This window comes from Ptychodera flava, chromosome 10, assembly GCF_041260155.1.
Source record: "Ptychodera flava strain L36383 chromosome 10, AS_Pfla_20210202, whole genome shotgun sequence".
NCBI classification, from domain to species: Eukaryota; Metazoa; Hemichordata; class Enteropneusta; family Ptychoderidae; genus Ptychodera; species Ptychodera flava.
The window spans coordinates 38,581,676-38,603,026 of NC_091937.1; the positions used below are offsets into that span (position 1 = coordinate 38,581,676).

General features: G+C 36.6%; 1 protein-coding gene across 12 annotated transcripts in view; it reads right to left on the reverse strand.

Moving 5' to 3' along the window:
• Nucleotides 1-21,351, reverse strand: part of LOC139142713 (protein still life, isoforms C/SIF type 2-like) — an 88,144-nt gene that overhangs the window by 45,316 nt on the left and 21,477 nt on the right. For 4 of the 12 annotated variants that reach the window (XM_070712792.1, XM_070712791.1, XM_070712794.1 and 1 more), the window contains one exon: nt 5,055-5,236. Coding sequence is in view for 8 of the 12 variants with exons in the window: in XM_070712783.1 (XP_070568884.1) it covers nt 5,055-5,236; nt 7,650-7,810 (343 nt within the window). In the remaining 4 variants the exon portion in view is untranslated. Of the gene's footprint in view, nt 1-5,054; nt 5,237-7,556; nt 7,583-7,649; nt 7,984-12,875; nt 13,034-21,351 lie in introns of those variants that run through there. The other 8 variants (XM_070712783.1, XM_070712785.1, XM_070712784.1 and 5 more) reach the window with 5 other exon arrangements.

A 21,351-nucleotide genomic window follows, 5' to 3' on the forward strand; every position in this document is an offset into this window, starting at 1 on the left:
GCGCCATAGGTAGTCAAGGGGTTAATACATCGAATTAAAATCAGAAAATAAAACATAGGGCCAAAGTCCTGAAGCTACTATACACATGGATACAAAATTAAGTATTTCCTGACAGTATGAAATTATCTAACTAAGGTCATCCTAGGGACCTGTATACCAAATATTAAAGCTGTCCGACCAGCGGTTTTGAAAAAATAAGTGACTCAACAGTTGACAGAGCTCTGCTGTGTGATGTAGAGAATAACCTTCTGTGACACATGTATTGATGAAGAAGGTGGATATCTTTGATAGCTCATTTCAGGATAGCCTGACCAAAAGTGGAAAAAAAAATTCCGTAAAAATACAGATTTGCATATTTCATCACAATTTTAACAAATCTAAGTTGGGTTATCCCTAGGGACCTGTATACCAAATAACAAAGCTGTCTGACCAGTGGTTATGAAGAAGATTTTTTACCAAAAAAGCCTTTTTTGGTGCTAATTTGCATATTTTCAACAATATCAAAAATTAATAAAAAGAGTTTCTCAAAATCACATATTTTATCCACACAACAAATATCAAATCAGTAAGTACTGCAGTTCTCAAGATATTTGAGAGGACAGATGCCTCACAAACGGACATACATACATACATACATACATACATACATACATACATACATACATACATACATACATACATACATACATACATACATACTGACATACTGACATACATACATACTGACAGTGCACGCCAGACAGATACCCATCCCAATACCTTCTATAGACTATATTAGTCTATAGTAGCTAATAAAGGAGAGTTAATTACATTCTAATTAAAGTAAACAAGACTTGCTTAAATCAAGATTTTCGTCATAAAAAAACAGCGTATCTGTCAGCTTATAAAGAATCTTAAGCTGATTATCTTTTTATCAGTATTTTCATCCTATTAACGAAGCACATTTTAACTTTCAAATTAACATGATTGTAAGTAAGTTCTGTTGAATAAGTTGAGACTGTAAGTACTCAGAGAAAGCACACTGAAGAGACAAATGTTTGAAACTTAAGAAGTTCAAGGTCATCAAAAGCATCATGTAACACTTTCATTGCACTGTTTACACAGATTGCATAATTGCTATAAATAGCACATGAGGAATCTTACAGCCCAGCTTTACCATAAAAACCCTATCACTTTGACCACTCTTTTAATTCACCACTCTATTTTTTTCCTCAAAAAGTAATTTTATTTTATCCTTACCAAGTCAACCATAAATGGAAATTAGAACTTTCTCTATCTCTATTTATTTGACCACCCTATCATGACAAACAATTTTGAGCAATTTCTTTTAGATAACATGCAGGGCACAATAAATGACAGTTCAGAATATCTCAAAGTTGGGATTCAAGAAAGTTGCCTTTACATGTTTTAATCCTCCAAGATGGTAAGCATTTCACTATGAACTGTCAAAAAAAGTTGAACTTTGTGATAATTCTACACTAAAATTATTTTGGCTTTGATGATTTCCTAATTAATTCAATTATTTAAAATCATATTAATTATTTTTTTCTGGGTGAATTGATAGGGTTTATACAGTACAAGAATTACATACAATGTAAGTCAAATTTTGATCAAAAATGACAATAAAAATTCCTTAAAAATACAGATTTGCATATTTCATCACAATTTGAACAAATCTAAGTTGGGTTGTCCCTAGGGACCTGTATACCAAATAACAAAGCTGTCTGACCAGTGGTTATGAAGAAGAAGATTTTTTACCAAAAACGCCTTTTTTGGCATTAATTTGCCTATTTTCAACAATATCAAAAAATGAAAAAAATTAGTTTCTCAAAATCATATTTTTATCTACACAACAAATATCAAATCAGTGAGTACTGCGGTTCTCAAGATATTTGAGTGGACGGACGCCTCACAAACGGACATACATACATACATACATACATACATACAGACTGACGACGGACGCCGGACGGATACCCATCCCAATAGCTTCTATAGACTATAGTCTATAGTAGCTAAAAAATAAATTTAACTACTTCAAATCTTATCCTGCAAAGTTCATGTCACCATCAGGTCAACCAGCAAAACAGAACTCAATCCCATCATTGCACTTTAACAAAGACTTATGAGCATTTGAAGACCCTTGAAAACAGAGATACTGTAAATATGATATAGTGATTAAACCTGGTGTAACATAGCAAGCCATGTAGGTGAAATGACATGTAGGTTTTGGCTAAATTTTATCACTGACTTAGCAAATAAGACAGTGACAGGCCTTGTAGGATAAGAGTTATCAAAGCACTAAGAAATTTATAGATATCAGTTTGAACCGGTGAAAGACGCAAGTTGTGATAACTCAACATTTACTCTGAAAATTTCCAGGTAAAAGTATTGAATTCAATGAAACGTCATAATTTCAAACAGATGACCGCTAAACAAGCATAATCAACTATGAACTGTTCAAGTCAGGCAAGTGTTTTGACTCACAAGACTCAAAACAGCATTCAGTTTTCATATAAACTGGACAAAAAAGCCAACAGGGAATATAAATGTCATCATCACTTCCAAATTATTGTAGCAATCATCCAGTACATGCTCCTGCCTGCACCACAGCTGTTTGCCTCACACTAATCCAGCATCTCTGTCATATTGATGGAAATCTAGCTACCAACAGATGACAAAATGTACCCGGTAAAAGCAAAGGTCATGTGATGAGGACGCAACGCCCGCTGAGTCCACAGACAAATACCATCATTTTCTCAGTGGGATTCACATGTTGCTCGCTTGTAGGGATATTTGATATATGTTTGATATCAATGGCTGGAAAATCAATATGATATCATGATATTATATCCTATCCACGTGTAGGGTCTGGATTTTGACAAGATACTTCCAGTACACATGCATGTAGCAGTTCTAGGCAACAGATCGATCAGGCTTCTTCATGTCAAAGGGACAGGGTAATTGCCGTCTTCGGGCATTCTTTCTACACTTTTGTCAACTTTTGTACAACCGGTATTTCAGCATTGAGGTCACTTCACTATGTGGGATTGACAGCTTATCTTGGAACATTCTGAAAAATGTAGTGCAATCTACCCTACTGACATACAGAAACATAGCCAAGTAATATACGGTACCCTGTTCAGATTGACCACTTTGCGTCGGTGTAGGGCCGGACCTGGCCGCGGCCGACGTAAAAAACCAATGTGGACACGCTGCGTCGGCCTTGGGCCAACACAGTTTGGTCTCAGTGAGAAGGGGGGGGGGGGGGGGTGTTCAGGGCCGACGCAGGGCCGACGCAAAATTTGGTCCGACGCAAATTGCCTGTGTGGACACGTTGCGTCGGCCCTGGTCCCAGTTGACCAGGCCTCCGCCATGGATTGAAGTTGAACTAGTCACCCTATTTGCACAAAACAAACGACGTTTGAAACTAAAGTTACACCTATCGAAAGTTTTCAATCCAGTCTTTACATTTAATATCATCCCATGTACGCAGATTTTCCCACCAACCTTTGTTCCGCAAACGAGACCATGTCATTCGATTCCACAGTGCACGTAACAGACAAGAGAGGCATGTCAAAAATGCCGCGCACTGGTTATTTCTCCACCGCGGTCTAGTTATATTTACCATATGCTCATCCAATAAATAGTGAAGATCTCTCCGATGATTAAAAGGGTGAGTGGTAGTCATATTTGCCCTTCTTGTACGTAAAAACGCAGGAAAATCATGAACAGTAGAAACAGTGTGCCATTATTCAAATGCACCATTTTGAACTTTGACAGGTCAGAGGTCACAAACGAAGGTAAAGTTACGTCGGCCCTAATTCTGGTACCGGTAAGTGCGGACGCGGACCAAATTTAATCCCAAAAGGACAATATTTTGCGTCGGCCCAAATTTCAGTTGGGTTGCCAATGTGAACTAAGTAATAGCCAAGAAACTGCCAAGTTATAATTATGTCAACTCAGTTCTTTTATTTCTACCATTTTGCTAATTTGCATGCTGAATGTCCTCACAGGACTACTCAGTGTTTATAGCCCCACTAGCTGTACCTCTTGAAATTTGTTGACCTCAAAATATCTTCCTATTCTCTCCTGGTTTTCTCTGAATTCTACTCTCTGAAGGAATATGGGAGTTACTGCATTAGGAAACCATTCCTTTGCGAAACATTGGATGAGTAAATTCAAATTTAAACGGTCATTTTGATTTCCCGTCATTTTCAAAATTGGTACTATTACAAAGGAAACAGCACATACGATGTCACAGTTGAAAACATTCACCCCTATGCATTACATTGGACTACTCTGTGTAGTTTATGTGAAGATTACTGAGATATTTAGTACATTTTCACGAACTTATTTTAGTTTGAAAGCAAAATCATAAAAATAATGCTAAAAGATAAAGCTAGTGGGGCTTTAATCTTTTCTTTTGATAAAGCATTGGTATTAAAAACAGGTGATCCTTGCATCATGGTAGATGGAAATCACATCAGAAATGGTTTACATCAGAACCCAATCAGAATACTTTACAATTAACAGGATAAAGTTATAAATCAAATGTTATTAATATTACTAGTAGATTATAAGTATTTGTCTATCATGAATACTTTTGGCTTTGAATTGGATTTACTTGTGATTTACAGACATATATCTAAGGAGTGTTTATATTTGGTATAAAAAGGGCCAACAGCGGGTAATTCTCTATAATAATTTCATAATCTTAATGTCGTTCTAGAAAACAAACATGACACATTACATATATCCCGCAAGATTATGGTTAATTTACAAATGAATGCTGGTTCTGACAAGAATTCATGAAGTTGTCAACAAAACTGCACATCTTACACTCGGGCTGTGTGGTCAACTTAACTTTACTAGTCATTTGAACATCATTGTGACAGAAAAACAGCAAACTGTACTTTAAATATAAAGCAAATGAAAAATACCAGATTGATACATTGAAAGTTCCACTTATCATGGAGCTTCAATATTCATAAGTGTTCAAAAGGGAAACTAGTTTTATGACTAAATGAGCAACGACAAACACATCAACTGACCTGGTCTTGATATCTGTAGATCTAAGACTCTGCCGGTTGGGAAGCTGGTGGCCACAATGTGATAGATGTGTTTTGGTGTTTCCTGGACACAGTTGACTGTGACCGGGATCAATCCATCGGTAAGTCTCTCCCATCTCTGACTGTCGTCATCCACAGCCAAGGTGTACACTTCTGCTAGAAACCTGAGAAACGGTGGAAAGAGGCAAAGCAAAGAAAAAGTGTGAATAATTATGTAAATTAGGTAATTGTCAGACACTGGTTCTGTAAGTAGGTGGTTCCTTGGCAAACATTTAAATCAGATTCACACAAATTCAACAATTGTTTTCTCTACATAGGTGATACATGGCAAATATTCAAATCTATTCGAACAGTTTCACAAAATGCTCCATAAACAGGAGATACTTGCAAAAGATTTAAATTTATTCACAATGCATTTTGTAAACTTTCTGTAAGCAGACGATACCTGCCACACATTTAAAAGACTTCAAACAATTCAACAAACTGCTGATATTGATATTTGATATTTGACAAATGACAGTCACAAAATTAAATGAACAAAACACTAATGCTGTATGTCTCTGTGTCTAGTTAATGACTGAAAAGTATGCCATGCATCTAAATGTAGAGTATATCAGTTCGTGATCACTCAAGATTTACAGAAAGTCACAGGAAATAGATGATCTAAATGCTGTCAGGAGACATCATCCCTGCAGTTAAAACCAGTCTGTCTGACAACCTGAAATACATCAGTAAGAAACTCGACACCGCAAATCACAATCTCGTCAAGCTCAACTCAAAACAGGAGTAAAAGTCGACAGACAGAAATTTCAAAAATGTTTGAAAATGAAAATAATCACTCAACACAGTAGGAGATGTATTTTACTTGAATGTCAACCTTGTCACCCCCAGGCTCCTGCAATGTTAAAAAGTCCTTGTGGTTTTCTGGTGGCACGCAAGGCCCATACCACTGGGGACTGGGGGTGTCCAGGGTCAACATTTTGCGAATGAAGATATGTAGTCATATCACTCTTGCTAGCCTATGCAATGTTGATGTAGATGTGGTGGAACGTTCAGCTTCCCTCACTGTAATGACTGAATGAATTACGCAATGATGACGGAGCACGGCTAGAAATGCTGAAAATGAAAATGCTGTGAAAGGCAAGGTGATATATAGCCAGACATGGGCTGTCCTAGTGAGCAATGAAGTCACTGCATGAAATACCATGTTGCTATGTGCAATTTACCATGTTGGCACGAAATGGTTGGAACAGAATGGTAGCATCCGCAATAGTCATGGAGGAGAAAGACAATTCCTTTGGGAATCCACACATACACATTTGCAAACACACACACACAGAGTCTTTACAAGACATTCTCAAAAATAAAAAACTTTGTACCAATGGATACACATGTACTGAATTGAATTTGGGCCACATTAGCAGAATGTAAACAATGTGCCTTCTAATTTTTATTTACCTGTAAACAACCTTTTACCAAGGCTAGAGGCCATGAAATTAAATCCCTACAAACTTTTGTGATGTAAATGCTGTAGCCTTCCCTGAACTGCAAAGATTGCCAAACTGATGGATATTTTGCTTATTAATCATATTCTTTGAAAGTCTCTGATACCGCTAATTAGGAACTTGCAGCAATTTTAAGTTATAGACAGTCTATAATGTCTTCCGTTGAAGTGACATTCTCACATAAATAATGAGAAAATGGACATTGTATTTGCATGATCTGGAATTTAGAGTACCACAAGGAACTCTCCCTGATAAAAATCTTTTCATTCTTATTTTAATTAGGAAAACAAAGGATGCTGGGCTGAAAAGGGCAACATCCGCTGGCACAATAATCAGGATAAATAGATCTTATCAACAGGGATGAATAGGAACAGTAAAGGCTGTGTTCTTTGCTTGCTTGCTATTGACATAAAAACAAGTATTTGCCTCTTGGCAAAATGATGAAGAGTATGTAACTTTTTCAGATGTTCAAATGGCTGGTATAATTCCGATGTAAATATGAGCTGAAATCTTGCACACAATTGTATTTTCACACTGGTTTTTCCTTGACATCTACAAATATGACAATTCACTTGGAAAGGTGTGAGAATTTCACCCATCAAATGACACTGATAGGTTCAAAATTGCTGATTGGCTAAATCTTGGTTGCTCTAATTTGCATAATGGTTATAATCCTCCAATTACTGGCATTATTTGTATTTATACAACATTTTGTCCTCTTTTCATTACAAAAACTAATTGATACAAAACGTTTGACGAAGGGGGATTGACAAATGGATCCTTTTACGACGCTAACATAGGGTAGTTGTTAGTATTAACATTGAAAGAATTAAAATTATACGTGAATGGTTAGAGTTGATGGTTTTGTAACAAACAGTTAAAATAAATCACAGCAAACACACACAGAGTTAAGACACAACCACACTAAAACACAACAAGAATATTTTACATTCTGCAAGAATCCAGTCAGGAAACGTACCCACTGCACATCTTGCGTGTATTAGTAATTGTGTGTGAGTTGCACCAAAGACAGAAGCAGACAGATCTACATGCACAATGTTTGGGGACTCACTGCCAGTTGTCTGCACATGCTGCAGCGGAGGAACAAGGATCGCTATGGTGTCGATCACTCCCATTATTTAGCGGTTTAACTGGCGAGCTTCTCTTGATACTCATGCGACGTACGACTCCCGTCGTAGATGTCTTGACAGCGTCTTTGAATTTATTCCACATGATTTTTCACTTTCAAATGATGAAATATGTGTGTATATGCATTCACTATAGCATGCTTTCTTTGTTTTTAAGTACTGATTTGGTTTGGCATTCAGAAATTAATACTGGTGCTTACATATTGCATTAATTGCAAACTACTTTAGCGCTGGTCAGTGGTTAAGTTGTTGCAACACCTGAAAAGGGAATAATAAACATAACGGGAGAGAAAAAAAAACACGTCAACATAGAACATTTAACAAATACGATGAACAACAAAAAGGGAGGTTTACTATAATAATATTTATACATTAAAAATGGGGATATTACCTTAAATGTTAAATATAAACATGTACAAACAGACAGCCATTCATATACACAAATTCAAGGAACAAAATTTGTCACAAATACAAAGCTTTGTGACATTTCCTGAAAAAAGGTTAAGGGATACAGTCATTGGAACTGGACTCAAATGTCATATGGGGCCCATACAAATAATGTAATCACTGTAGCCAAGGTATGATGGTGAACATGTCTGTCATAATCTACATTGTACAATTTAAATATTACCGCTATGATGATGAGGTACATTTAGATATCGTGCACGAAATACATTGTTTGTAAACAAGAAACTTGCACAGGCGCAGTTCCGACGACTGTTTCCCTTTAAACTAGAGTTGTTGCCACTGTTTTCATAATGCCTCAACCAAGTGGGTCAAGCTAAATTCAGCATATACCATTCTCATGAAACTGTTTATAACATCTCCACAGATCACCCTATTCCTGCCAGGTTCAAGTCATCCATCACTATCATCTGGTCACGTTGGTGAAAACAAGTTCAAACATTCATTATACACTCTAGCACATTCACCACCATGGTTTTGGAGGCAGTGGTTTGGCCAAATTATTATCAATGGTGATTGTTGACCTGTTTACAGGCATTTTCGGAGTGTACAGGCTAAATATTTCCGTAAACTTGACCACATGAAGAACTCTGAAAACAGATACAAAGTTTGATTTTCACTGACTTTTGTCTCTTCCAGGACACTGTGATTCTTATCAACTTGACTTGAGAGCACTAGTCCACATCATGGATCATAGTGATCTGGCTATACCTAAATTTCTACACTGATTTTCAATAGGTATTGACCTGAAAAGGGTCAAACAAGTCGGTGATATTCCTGCCATTGCCAAAAACTGTCACTTTTCCACAAAATACATGATAAAAATTAACCTGATCAACCAATTTAGTGAAATGTTATGGAAGTCTATATTCATAAGCTATAGACAGCCAACTCAGACCTACTAAAGGCTTTCACTAAATTGGTTTATGTGATACGAGAGTGTTAGTCTTAGACTGGAAAAAGTATGCATTTGCAATTGTTGCCAACATTCATGGGTTAAATATCGCACAAAATATATCAGTGTATTACCTCATTGAATGATGTACATGTAATTTGGTTCTAATCATGATGATAAGATTGAAAATATTCACTGTTGGTGGGCTCTCTCATTAAAAAAATAATTTCAACGCTGGCCTAAGTCTCTCTCAGTCACATATCAGACTTTAGTGCACTACAGCTATTGGTCAGTCAAGCAGACAAGTTGTTCTTCTTGCGTCACTAGCCTGACCAATTTGCGTTACTATTCTTAGCCTGATTCTAATCTTGTTTCTGGTCGGATTCCATCACAGCTGATTCTCTGTAACCGTGCAATCTCTAAACAGGCATGTTTTGCTAGTCGTGTTTACTGTAATCGTGGCAATGGTATCATTTGAAGTCGTCTAAAAATACAACGCGCAATGAACAACATCCTGAACGCTGGTTGCGTTGAGTGATATCACTATGGCTGCAAGTGGTACAATGCTTACAATTTACTGTGCCTTTAACCCTTTCACCCCAGTTCCCTGTATACAGGTCCAAGATCACCATTGATAACAATGGGTTTGGGTGGAACCATAGTGGTGAAAGGGTTAAAATCCATGGTGACAATCACTCAGTAGCTAAGTAGCTGTACAGATCTTTGCTTTGATACAGCTTTCTTGTCATTTCCATCTATAGTTGCTTGAGCATTTTGAATAGCATCATATCAACTCTACCAGTTCACAGGGGCTGGGAGTGTTCATTATATGGAAATGTAGTTCTTCTCCGTGTGCATGCTGGGCCTGGAATACTTCTGAACTAGCTAACCTACTTTATATATCTGCTCACAGTCGGAAAAAGAACTGTACAATTGAAGTCGTGATCTTGAAATGTATCTTTGTGTAGTACAAGTAGTAAATTTTCACTCCTTTCTCACTCTCAAAATTAAAAAATAAACTTATCATCTAGAAAGTGGGAGACAAAATGAAAATTGGTGCATTAAAAGGCACTTACTAGTAAAACAACGGTGAAACTTTGCCTCAAGATGTCAATTTATGCTTATAATACCAAAACAAACAAAGATTTAAAGTTTTCTTTTCTGTGCATTATTATATCATATTGTCTTGTAATAGAATTTTAGCATTTCATTTCTGAGAAATCAAAGCAACATGATAACCTTAGTGGAATTACTGTAACGTAAAGATGTCCTGCTTACATATAAATTACAGAGTCTGGATATATTGGCAAATGCATGTCATTCTATGTATACTTGATTTTGAGGGATGAAAGTTTTAACCCTTGGTATTTCACTTAATCTCCAAAAAAACTCCAATGTACTTTGGTTTGTGTAAATACACACGTCAGTTATACTTCAAGGAATCACGTTTAGAGTGAATACGTTGTCAATAGGACGTAGAATGACTTACATTTAAAGGGCTACGGTCATAACATCTGCCGGTGTGTGAATTTCTAGTGTGAGAAAGCATATTTATTCAACAAAATTTGGTTGAAGTGAGTCAAAACAGTCACAGAATTTAAATGTTAGAGTGTACGCTCTGGAAACAATTGTTAAAACTCTTGATCCTAGCTCTCATATATATTTGTCCCACAGTTCTTGGTCATATGAGAGTCTCATACAATGTTCCAGCACAGGAGACATGACTGTGATGCGTAACAACGTAGAGAGCACCACAGGAATATAGACATCCAGACTTTCCACTCTTCACCATTGCTTGTGTGAGTTTATTTTGAGGGTTGTGCACCGGGAGTCAATAAATTTTTCAGTATCTTGTTTTTGTGAAAATGGATATTTACTTTTTCCCCCATAGAGTTATCACTGGAATGGCAGCCATTGAATTTCAAGAAACAGTAAATATTAGGCAATTTTTTGTTGAGTACGAAAATTTTTTGATGTAATTCTTGATTCTTATTCTTGATTTCTAAAAATAATGGTCTAAAGTTTCCTTGCAGAAAGTTTGAGCAAAAGTTTAGTCTTTCACTTTCAAGGTTATTGTGTGCTACCTTTAAGGTAACTTTTTGACATTGTTCTGTTGTAGACAATGTCTCTATTGATACAAACCCCATCATAGAGTATTGACAATGAAAGCAAACTACATATGGTTTAAAGTTTTGTTCCATCAACTTGATTTACACGAATTCATTAGTCACTATTAGTGCTTTGAGATACATGTATAGCACATTGTATACTAATCTAGGCAGATCGTCCATGTAGCTGACACGAACACGAAGTGTCTGTTACCGGCTACCAAAACTATGAAAAATAGTAAAGAGCGAGCTACAAAATCACTATCAGTTTTAAGTTGAAGGTAGAATAAGTCTGTGCCTTTGTATAAATACTATAAAAATCGTAGAAAGTGAGCAACCAGCTGAAAGTTAGTCGAGGAGACCTTTACCGCATATCATTTGCATCTCGTTGTCGGCTACATGGACTGTGTGCCCTAGTCTATTACTCTAAACCACATTTTTTGGCCTTTGTTTTTTTGGAGTGTGAGCGAAGACATCAAAAGACGTCATCGTTCAGAGTACTAGACTGGACCTAAACTAACAATGGTACATGTAGATGAATCATTCTGATACCACTGTGCCAATTACACTGATACAGGACCATAACAGTACTTTATTTGTTTGAAGTTGACACAATACAATGGTCAACCGTGTTTGATTTACAAGTAGCTGTTTCTCATTGTACAATGTATACACACTGGGCTCTATTCAATCAGCCAGCGTCTTTGATTTACGTGTAACCTTGTTTGAAATTACTTTAAAGCTATTGGGATGAGTTTGGAAATGCCAGTATGATTTAAAGTCTGTTTACAAACTTCTCAAAGACATTTTAAAAGCCAGTGGCTCTCACTAGTCAAAGGAAATCAACTGTGGATGGGAAAGAGAAGCCCTTCAAAATCTATTGTTGGACAATTTCATTTCAAAATATGCGATGAAAGGAAAACTTTTATCATGCTGTGACTGATAGAATGCTACCCTACTGTGATATTCAATTCTGTTATTTCCACTGAATTCTAGGACACTTTGGATAACTGCAGTGACCTTCACAAAGGCTCACAGTTGGCTTCAAGCTTAATAGGAATAGGGGATTATACCGACACAACAGACTTGATAAAACCCAGTGATACTTTTGTCTGAAAAGGTTGGATTAACCTCTGTGCCTTAATTCTCTGTTGTAATGACAGTTACTCCAATTTTGTTATGTTTATACCATCTCACTTCTACTGTCTGTCGATCAACATACATATTAAACTTTGTCTGTGGATCATTGACAAGATATGACAAATTTAAACCCTGCACAACTCCTAAGATTTGGTAATGAACTGCTTGTTCCCCAATGGTCTGTTAGTCAGACCTTAAATTTATAAAGGAAAACAGAGACAATTGGTTGAACTGCAGCAAAAGCAGTTCTGTGGTTAAACTTCGTCCATCATTCTGTAGAACCACGTACCACTTCATGACATTTAACCTGTTCTTCTACTTGAAAACAAATTACCAAATCTAAAGCACTGCTGTTGTATCAAAATTACGTGTCTGCTCATTGTGCCTTGCATGAAAACAAATTCTCTCCTGTCCTCACAACTTTGAATGCCTACAATGCACTGCAGTCGTGTTTTGAATAGGTCATGTACCATGTTCAAATCCATGGCACGTCATGTGCAAGTACACTATGAGAAAAACAACATGTCTATACAAGTACCTACCAAGGATATTTCACCTTCCTGTACCTCATCTTAGCCTTCGGAAGTTCAAATCCAAGCCTTGTAGAAGAAACTTCAGCTCCGACAAATATCCAATAATACACTCCAACAAACAAGTCCACTCAGTTTTCACCAAGTGTTAATTCAACAAGTGTCACATTAAAAATGGCCCGGACTTTTTTCTACCCTGCCCTGACCATATAAAACAAAGCCAGGTATTGTGAAAAAATCCTGTCATTGATTTCTTGATTGACAAAGCCAAAGTTATGTTGTATGCAAATGTCCTGATGTCAGTGGGGGCAGACACTGGACTTCATTGTACTGTATTGATCTTTAAATAGATTAGTACATAACTTACAACTGTACAAGGTACGTAGCACAAGTGTGGCCATACAAATGTGGCCATAACCTACCAACCTCTCTCCCAGGTCAATTAGCACTATTATGCAATCATATCCTGGATTGAAAGACGTCACAAAAAGTATTAATTTCACCAAGTTCTGTGATTCATTCATTGCGCCATATATAGAGACTATTGGTACATTGAGTAGAAAATGAAATTCAACATTTGCAAGAAGAAATTTTCCAATCTCACTTTTGAAACACTTTTGATGTGATGTATGACAGTTCACTTTGCTGTTGCTACTAGAATTCATCAATAACTGAAGGTGTGAAGAGCTTGAAGTTATTTTCAATCTACTCTCAATTCATCAAGACTACACTAACTTCCTTACAGAGTACTTAACAGGCATTGCAAATTTGATGATGTCACTGCAGCAGTTTCTCTTTGTTTAATTTCACATGTATTGATGATTGGCTGACTAAAGGAAACTGTTAGATGGAGTTTGAAAACCTTAAAAGATTTAAAGTACATAAAACAGGAAGGATTCATAATCCTTTCACAATTTTATTTGAAAAATGCACAATTTTACATTGATTAGTAATGCAGTCAGTACAGTTGATTTATTTTCATGAACTCCAATGGTCTTATGGTACAGTCCCCTATTGATAATCACAGCCTTGTGTTAAATGGGAATCTTTATGCAAAATTGCTGTATCATAAATGATCTGTTGCTATGGCAGCAGTTGGAAGACACACATTCTCAGCTGGCACCAGGTCAGGGTACTCATTAACTGTACGGATATCAACAGTGTCTATACATTTGTGTAAATATCAACGGTGGAATTACGTTTAAATACACTGAACTAAAAAGTCACAAATTTCACAATGATATCATTTTAAAATATAGTAACAGATGGATTTTTTATGACTCACATTTTCAGCAAAAATTTAAGCATAAAGCAACATAGACTTTTTATCAATAGATAAGATAAGATGCCATATTAGAACCCTGGACGGAAATTATAAAACTGTCTGGCAATAAGACGTGTCTTTACTTAAAGGGATACAGTCGTCGGAACTACTGGTACGCTCAAAGGTTGTATAGGACCTATGTACAACCAATGTAAACACTGTATCCAAGTTACAGTGGTGATTGATGAAAGTTAAAACATGTCTATCATAATCTACATCGTATAATTTAAATGTTGCAGCTATGATGATGAGGTGCATGCAGGTATCATGCACGAAATACATTTTTGTAAACAAGAAACTCGCATAGGCGCAGTTCCGATGACTGTTTCCCTTTAACACACAACTGAGGAATAATAAACATGTTACAATGGGTGGAGAAAATTACAAAGTAAAAGTTGTAAAAATCTACCAGAAAAAAAGAGGGCCGATAACCTCAAAATACACTTCAAGTTTTCCGGCTAAAATTAGCATAAGAAAGTCTCACACATCATGGATTGTGGAATAAAAGTTTAACAAAAATGATTAGAATGAGCAGCTGGAAGTCTCAACCTGCCACGTCTATCAATTTTCTGGATTTTCCGCAAACGGATGAATGGATGTAGCTTACAATACTACCACAACATTGGCATCACTGAGACAGTTTATCCTCAAATAAATTCACTTGCAACCCTGTGATGCGGGTAAATTTTCCTTGGAAAAAACCACTGATAATTGACACCATCCTCATACCGGAAGATTAAATTTACCCATCGTCTATTAAACCTAAATTGACACCGGAATAACAAATTGACAGTTGGAATGACCCTAAGTTAACTATGAGAATCTCGTATTCCATTCAATAGCGAAATTAATCTGATCCCTTTCCACAGTTTGGATTCAGATTCAACAATTTACAGATTATTCCGGACTGTTGATAGTCCCCTATGCTGTTTTTTGTTAGTTTAGACTACCATAGAGTCCCACAGTGACCAGTCGGCACTTTTGTACATATATTGTCTGAGGTGAGTCCACAAAGTTTGAGTTTCACACGCGTAGTTGATTTTCTCACAGCTGAGTGAGTAAAGGCAGGCGGATTCCTCTGAAATTTTGCAGCAGATTTATAATGTAAAGCTAACACAGAACAAGCCATGGTAAACAGTTATGATGATTCCAGTAATGATACACAATTTGAAAATATCTGGAGTTGTGAACTCAAAATATCAGATCTACGTATTCTAAGCGTGATATAAATACAATTCGGCGTTGTTCAAATATAAAAACGTGTTGTCACACCAGCCAGAGTGACTCATATGGGCTGAACGCATATATTGTAAAGTTCAATGCAACATGTGACACAGGCAGTTTTTTGTTCAGGGCTGTAAGCCCATCAGTTTTAATACAAATGTCCCTCTTGTCTGATTTATACCAGGTTCTCCTTGGTATAATGACAGGATATAACCCATAAGGGATACAGAAAATGTAATCTGGGGTGCAAGTGTCCAAAATTTATGGTGTGTTCCCAAAACTTTGCACAAATTATAAAACACACATTAGATTCCAAAGAGCACCATAAAATTGCAGGATAGTAAAAAAGTAATTAAATTAAATTAAATTAAATTAAATTAAATTAATTAAATCACTCACATCGACATAGACCCCAAGATTCAAATAGTCAGAAACCTACAGTACATGTATTAATTCTTTCAATACATACTTTTTACAGTGTTATGCAAAATGTACGAACACATCAATAAACTCTAAATTTTTAGAAATTTTATGGGTAATTATTCTCCAATACTTTCATTATAAATGATTTGCCAATTTCATGATGTAACCTTGAAAATGAAGTGTTTAACAGTGACAGTAGTTTGGCATTTCTGATAATCGAGAAATCTGCCCCAAGCAAGAAAGGTTAGCTACATGTCTAGTTTAGACTTGTTGCATGTAAACTCTATGGTGAATAATCAGTTACATGTAACTATATGGTGAATAATTTTACGTAAAACAAGTCATTGACAATGACATAGTCCCCACTTGTAATAGGAGTATTAGTCTTGAGGGGGCAGGGAAATGAGGTCATTAAGAAGTATCACTAAAGTGTATATGTTCAGATCTATGGACACAGAGGTCTATGTCATTGTTCCCAATTTGAAACAAGAGGCATGTCTAAGTTATGGTTCTAAATTGGGAAAAAAGATCAAACCTCCAGCTGTATTGGCCAGCCAAGAAATACATATGTGCATAATAAATGAGGTACAAGATGTGACATCTTAAGGTCTATTATCCTATCAAAATTGAAGCGTAAAGAACTTGTGATTACTGAGTTATGCATATATATGCATATTCAAGGTCAAAGGTCATCAAGGTCACGTGACATTTTGAAAAAAAAACATTGTATTGCTAATTAATCCATATATGCCAAAATTCAGACCTCTAGCTCTATTGGCTTGCCCACAATTATATATGGGCATAATTAACGAGGTAAAGCATGTGTTGTCATAAGGTCTCCCATCCTACTAAATATAAAGGACATAGCACTTGTGGTTACTTATGTATTGACATAATCGTGTATTTTAGGTAAAAGGCTATCGAGGTCACATGACATTTTGTCAAAAAATTTCTATCCTATAGTCTATCCCTATATACTAAAAATCATACATTTACCTCTATTGGCTTGTTCAAAATTAGATATGCACATAATGAATGAGGTACAATATGTGGCGTCATAAGGTGTCCCATCATACCAAATATGAAGGGTGTAGCACTTGTGGTTCCTGAGTTATGGACAAATATGTATATTTGGGGTCAAAGGTCACCGAGGTCACGTGACATTTTGTCAAAAAAATTGTATTGCTAAGTTATCCCTACATACCAAAAATCAGACCTCTAGCTCTATTGGCTCGCTCAAAATTAGATATGCACATAATGAATGAGGAACAATATGTGGCGTCATAAGGTGTCCCATCATACCATATATGAAGGGTGTAGCACTTGTGGTTACTGAGTTATGGACAAATATGTATATTTGAGGTCAAAGGTCACCAAGGTCACGTGACATTTTGTCAAAAAAATTGTATTGCTAAGTTATCCCTATATACCAAAAATCAGACCTCTAGCTCTATTCACTCACTCAAAATTAGATATGTGCATAATTAATGAGGTACAATATGTGGCGTCATAAGGTGTCCCATCATACCAAATATGAAGGGTGTAGCATTTGTGGTTACTGAGTTTTGGACAAATATGTATATTTGAGGTCAAAGGTCATTGAGGTCACATTACATTTTTTCAAAATAATTGTATTGCTAAGTTATCCCTATATACCAAAAATCAGACCTCTAGCTCTTTTGGCTCGCTCAAAATTACATATGCGCATAATTAATGAGGTACAATATGTGGCGTCATAAGGTGTCCCATCATACCAAATATGAAGAGTGTAGCACTTGAGGTTACTGAGTTATGCACAAATATGTATATTTGAGGTCAAAGGTCATTGAGATCACTTGACATTTTGTCAAAAAAATTATATTGCTAAGTTATCCCTACATACCAAAAATCAGACCTCTGGCTCTATTGGCTCGCTCAAAATTAGATATGCACATAATTAATGAGGTACAATATGTGGTGTCATAAGGTGTCCCATCATACCAAATATGAAGGGTGTAGCATTAGTGATTACTGAGTTATGGACAAATATGTATATTTGAGGTTAAAGGTCACCAAGGTCACGTGACATTTTGTCAAAAAAATTGTATTGCTAAGTTATCCATATATACCAAAAATCAGACCTCTAGCTCTATTGGCTCGCTCAAAATTAGATGTGCACATAATTAATGAGGTACAATATGTGGCGTCATAGGGTGTCCCATCATACCATATATGAAAGGTTTACCACTTGTGGTTACTGAGTTATGGACAAATATGTATATTCGAGGTCAAAGGTCACCAAGGTCACATGACATTTTGTCAAAGTGTCTGAGATATCTGCGTGAACGGATGGACTCACGGACTGACATGACCCAATCTATGAGCCCCCTGGACTTTATCTGTGGGGACTAAAAACTGTGTCACTGCTTCCTTTTTGCAATATGAATACGATGAGAAACTAAATTTTTATTTATCTTGGCCTTATACATGGGAGCCTATGTACTGCCTTATACATGGGAGTCTATGGACTGCCTTATACATGGGAGTCTATGGACTTCCTTATACATGGGAGTCTATGGACTGCCTTATACATGGGAGTCTATGGACTGCCTTATACATGGGAGTCTATGGTCTGCCTTATACATGGGAGTCTATGGACTGCCTTATACATGGGAGTCTATGGTCTGCCTTATACATGGGAGTCTATGGTCTGCCTTATACATGGAAGTCTATGGAGGTGAAAACTAAAAAGTCCTCTACCACGGCCAAATTTGATCGCATTGTGAAACAAATCGACGTGCATCTGTATGAGGTATGGTACTATCCTTGTACCAAGTTTGAACGAAATCGCTCCAGGCGTCTCTGAGATATCTGTGTGAACGGACGGACGCACGGACGGACGGACGCACGGACATGACCAAACCTATAAGTCCCCCCGGACGGTGTCCGTGGGGACTAATAAACCATTTATTTTATTTACTCCGATCAGTAAGAGCATGAAGAAAGGAGAGAAAATGATAGAGAAAACAGTGTGAAAATCTCAGTAATACTTTATGGGTTGCCTGTGCCAGTGTGAAAATCTCAGTAATACTTTATGGGTCGCCTGTGCTTATACATGGGAGTCTATGGACTGCCTTATACATGGGGGTCTATGGAGGTGAAAACTAAAAAGTCCTCTAACATGGCCAAATTTGATCGCATTGTGAAACAAATCGACGTGCATCTGTATGAGGTAGGGTACTATCCTTGAACCAAGTTTGAACAAAATCGCTCCAGGCGTCTATGAGATATCTGCGTGAACGGACGGACGCACAGACGCACGCACACACGGACGCACGGACGGACGCACGGACATGACCAAACCTATAAGTCCCCACGGACACCTAATAACCACCATGAAAGGTGTATGTATGAATCCAGGGTGGTACCATGGTAACAGGCTGTATTACAACAGATTATACAACAGAACACCCTGGGAGTACCAGTTTCAAACTTGGCAAACGATCCCTCATTTCAAGGTACTTGATGTAAAATCTGTAATAAAGCTCTCTCAAGGTTGTTATTGTGTATTGTGATGTCTTAAAGTTGCCACTGTTTGCACTAGTGTCACAAACTGCAGTAAAATATACCATCATTATCAGTGACAGAATGGGACAGTAATGAGAGCTATTAATATCTCTGACTCCATCACGGACATAACACTAGCATTCGCATGGCATTGGTATCAGTGCAGCATTAATACTAAGCCTGACAACAGCCGTGTCTAATTCACTGTTTCATCAATTTGTTTTTGTCTCAATTGTTTTCAAACTTTCAGGCTGGCCACTGATGTTTTGTGGATGCTGGGATCATCATAGTTCACACTTCAAAATTGAAAGACTTAAAACTTTGCCCAAACAAGGACAGTTAGAATCATTCTTTTTTGAAAATGAAATCAAGAAAAATAACCTGGGGTCGCCATGGGAATTTAGGTACAACAGAAACAAATTACCCAATATTTATATCTACAATTGACATTCATAATGGCTGCCATCCCTGTATTAAGACTACCGTACGGGCGAAAAATCAAATTTTCAATATTCACAAAATAAGCCAAGGAAAACTTTATTTACTTCAAAATGAGCCCCAACAAGAGGTAGGCCACAAACCTGTAATAAATGTTTGAGAGTCCCAATATCTATCTTCTACCTTTAATAAACTACAGGTAATTATGCTACAGACAAGCCTGGTGACTGTTGATAGATCTCTCACTACGTCCCTCATCAAAGTTTTGAAAACTATAATTTCTGAATGGATGTTTGATTAAATTCTATAAATCATCACTTTTACAATGCAAGCTTGGTCATGAAAAACTGATGTAAAATCAATTTGCACGCTACGTGACTGTATTGACATACCAGCAGAGTCACTGTCTGTACAAACATGTTAATAAAAATTGCATAAGGATATCATATAAGCTACGTTATTCAAGTGATCTGCTGTCTACATTCAGGATCCAGGCCACTTCTTTGCCCATCTGCAGCCATTGGACTTGTCATTCAAGTATTACGGCACTACGCTCATCCCCAGGGTCCAGCTATGGCTAACACATTCATATGGTGGATTATGAATGTATGTAGGACCACCATAATAGCATGCAGATGATCACTCAATTTTCTTGACAACATGGGAAATACAGGATCTAAAGCTGTTATTTGGCTTTGCTCATCCCTGAACCAAACATTTAGTGTGTCTTGCAGGAGCAAACAAAAAAATTCACACTCTACCTAATTTTCTGAAGCTTTCCCACTTCGGTAAAATAAATTGACAAGTTTATTTGTCATGATAGGAGTTATATATCTTTGACAGCTTTAATTATATTCCCACTAAAATTTTAGTGGAACATCTTACCAATTTTTGTGATTTTTCTCGAATTTTTCTGATAATTTTGGATCAAATGGACATCACTTTTCATTGGCTAAAATTTTTGTCAAATTTGGGGGAAATTTTGAAAAAAAATTTGACTTTGGCACTTAAAAGGTTAATAACATCATGTGACATTATGACTAGCCATAGATTTTCTTTCACAGCATGAACGAATATAAGCAATTTGTTTCTAAGAAAGTGTACAATGTTGATCATGTATTTTGTTGAAATCATTGACATGTTGACAATAGCAGGGAAACATTGACTATATAATAATAGAAGGTTTACTCTAGCTCTCATAGATTTATTTGACTTGGAGGAAACTGTGTACTATGGTATACACATTACATGTAAATCTTACTAGCCTAAGGCATAACATGAAGTATTTTCAGCTCTGAATCAATGCACAGTCTTATGGAGACACTGTAAAAAACTATGTGTACAACACATAAATCAAGCCTTACATTGTGGTTCATTTCCCAGTATACAAAGCTGTATGTGAAATTGAATGCCGTTTGATTTACACCTAATTCACGTTCCATTAAAGCACAATAAGCTGTAACTTTTGAGATGTTTTCTTGTTCATGTTTGTGAAAATGTTTCTTGTTTTATTCCTGCAATGATGTTGAAATG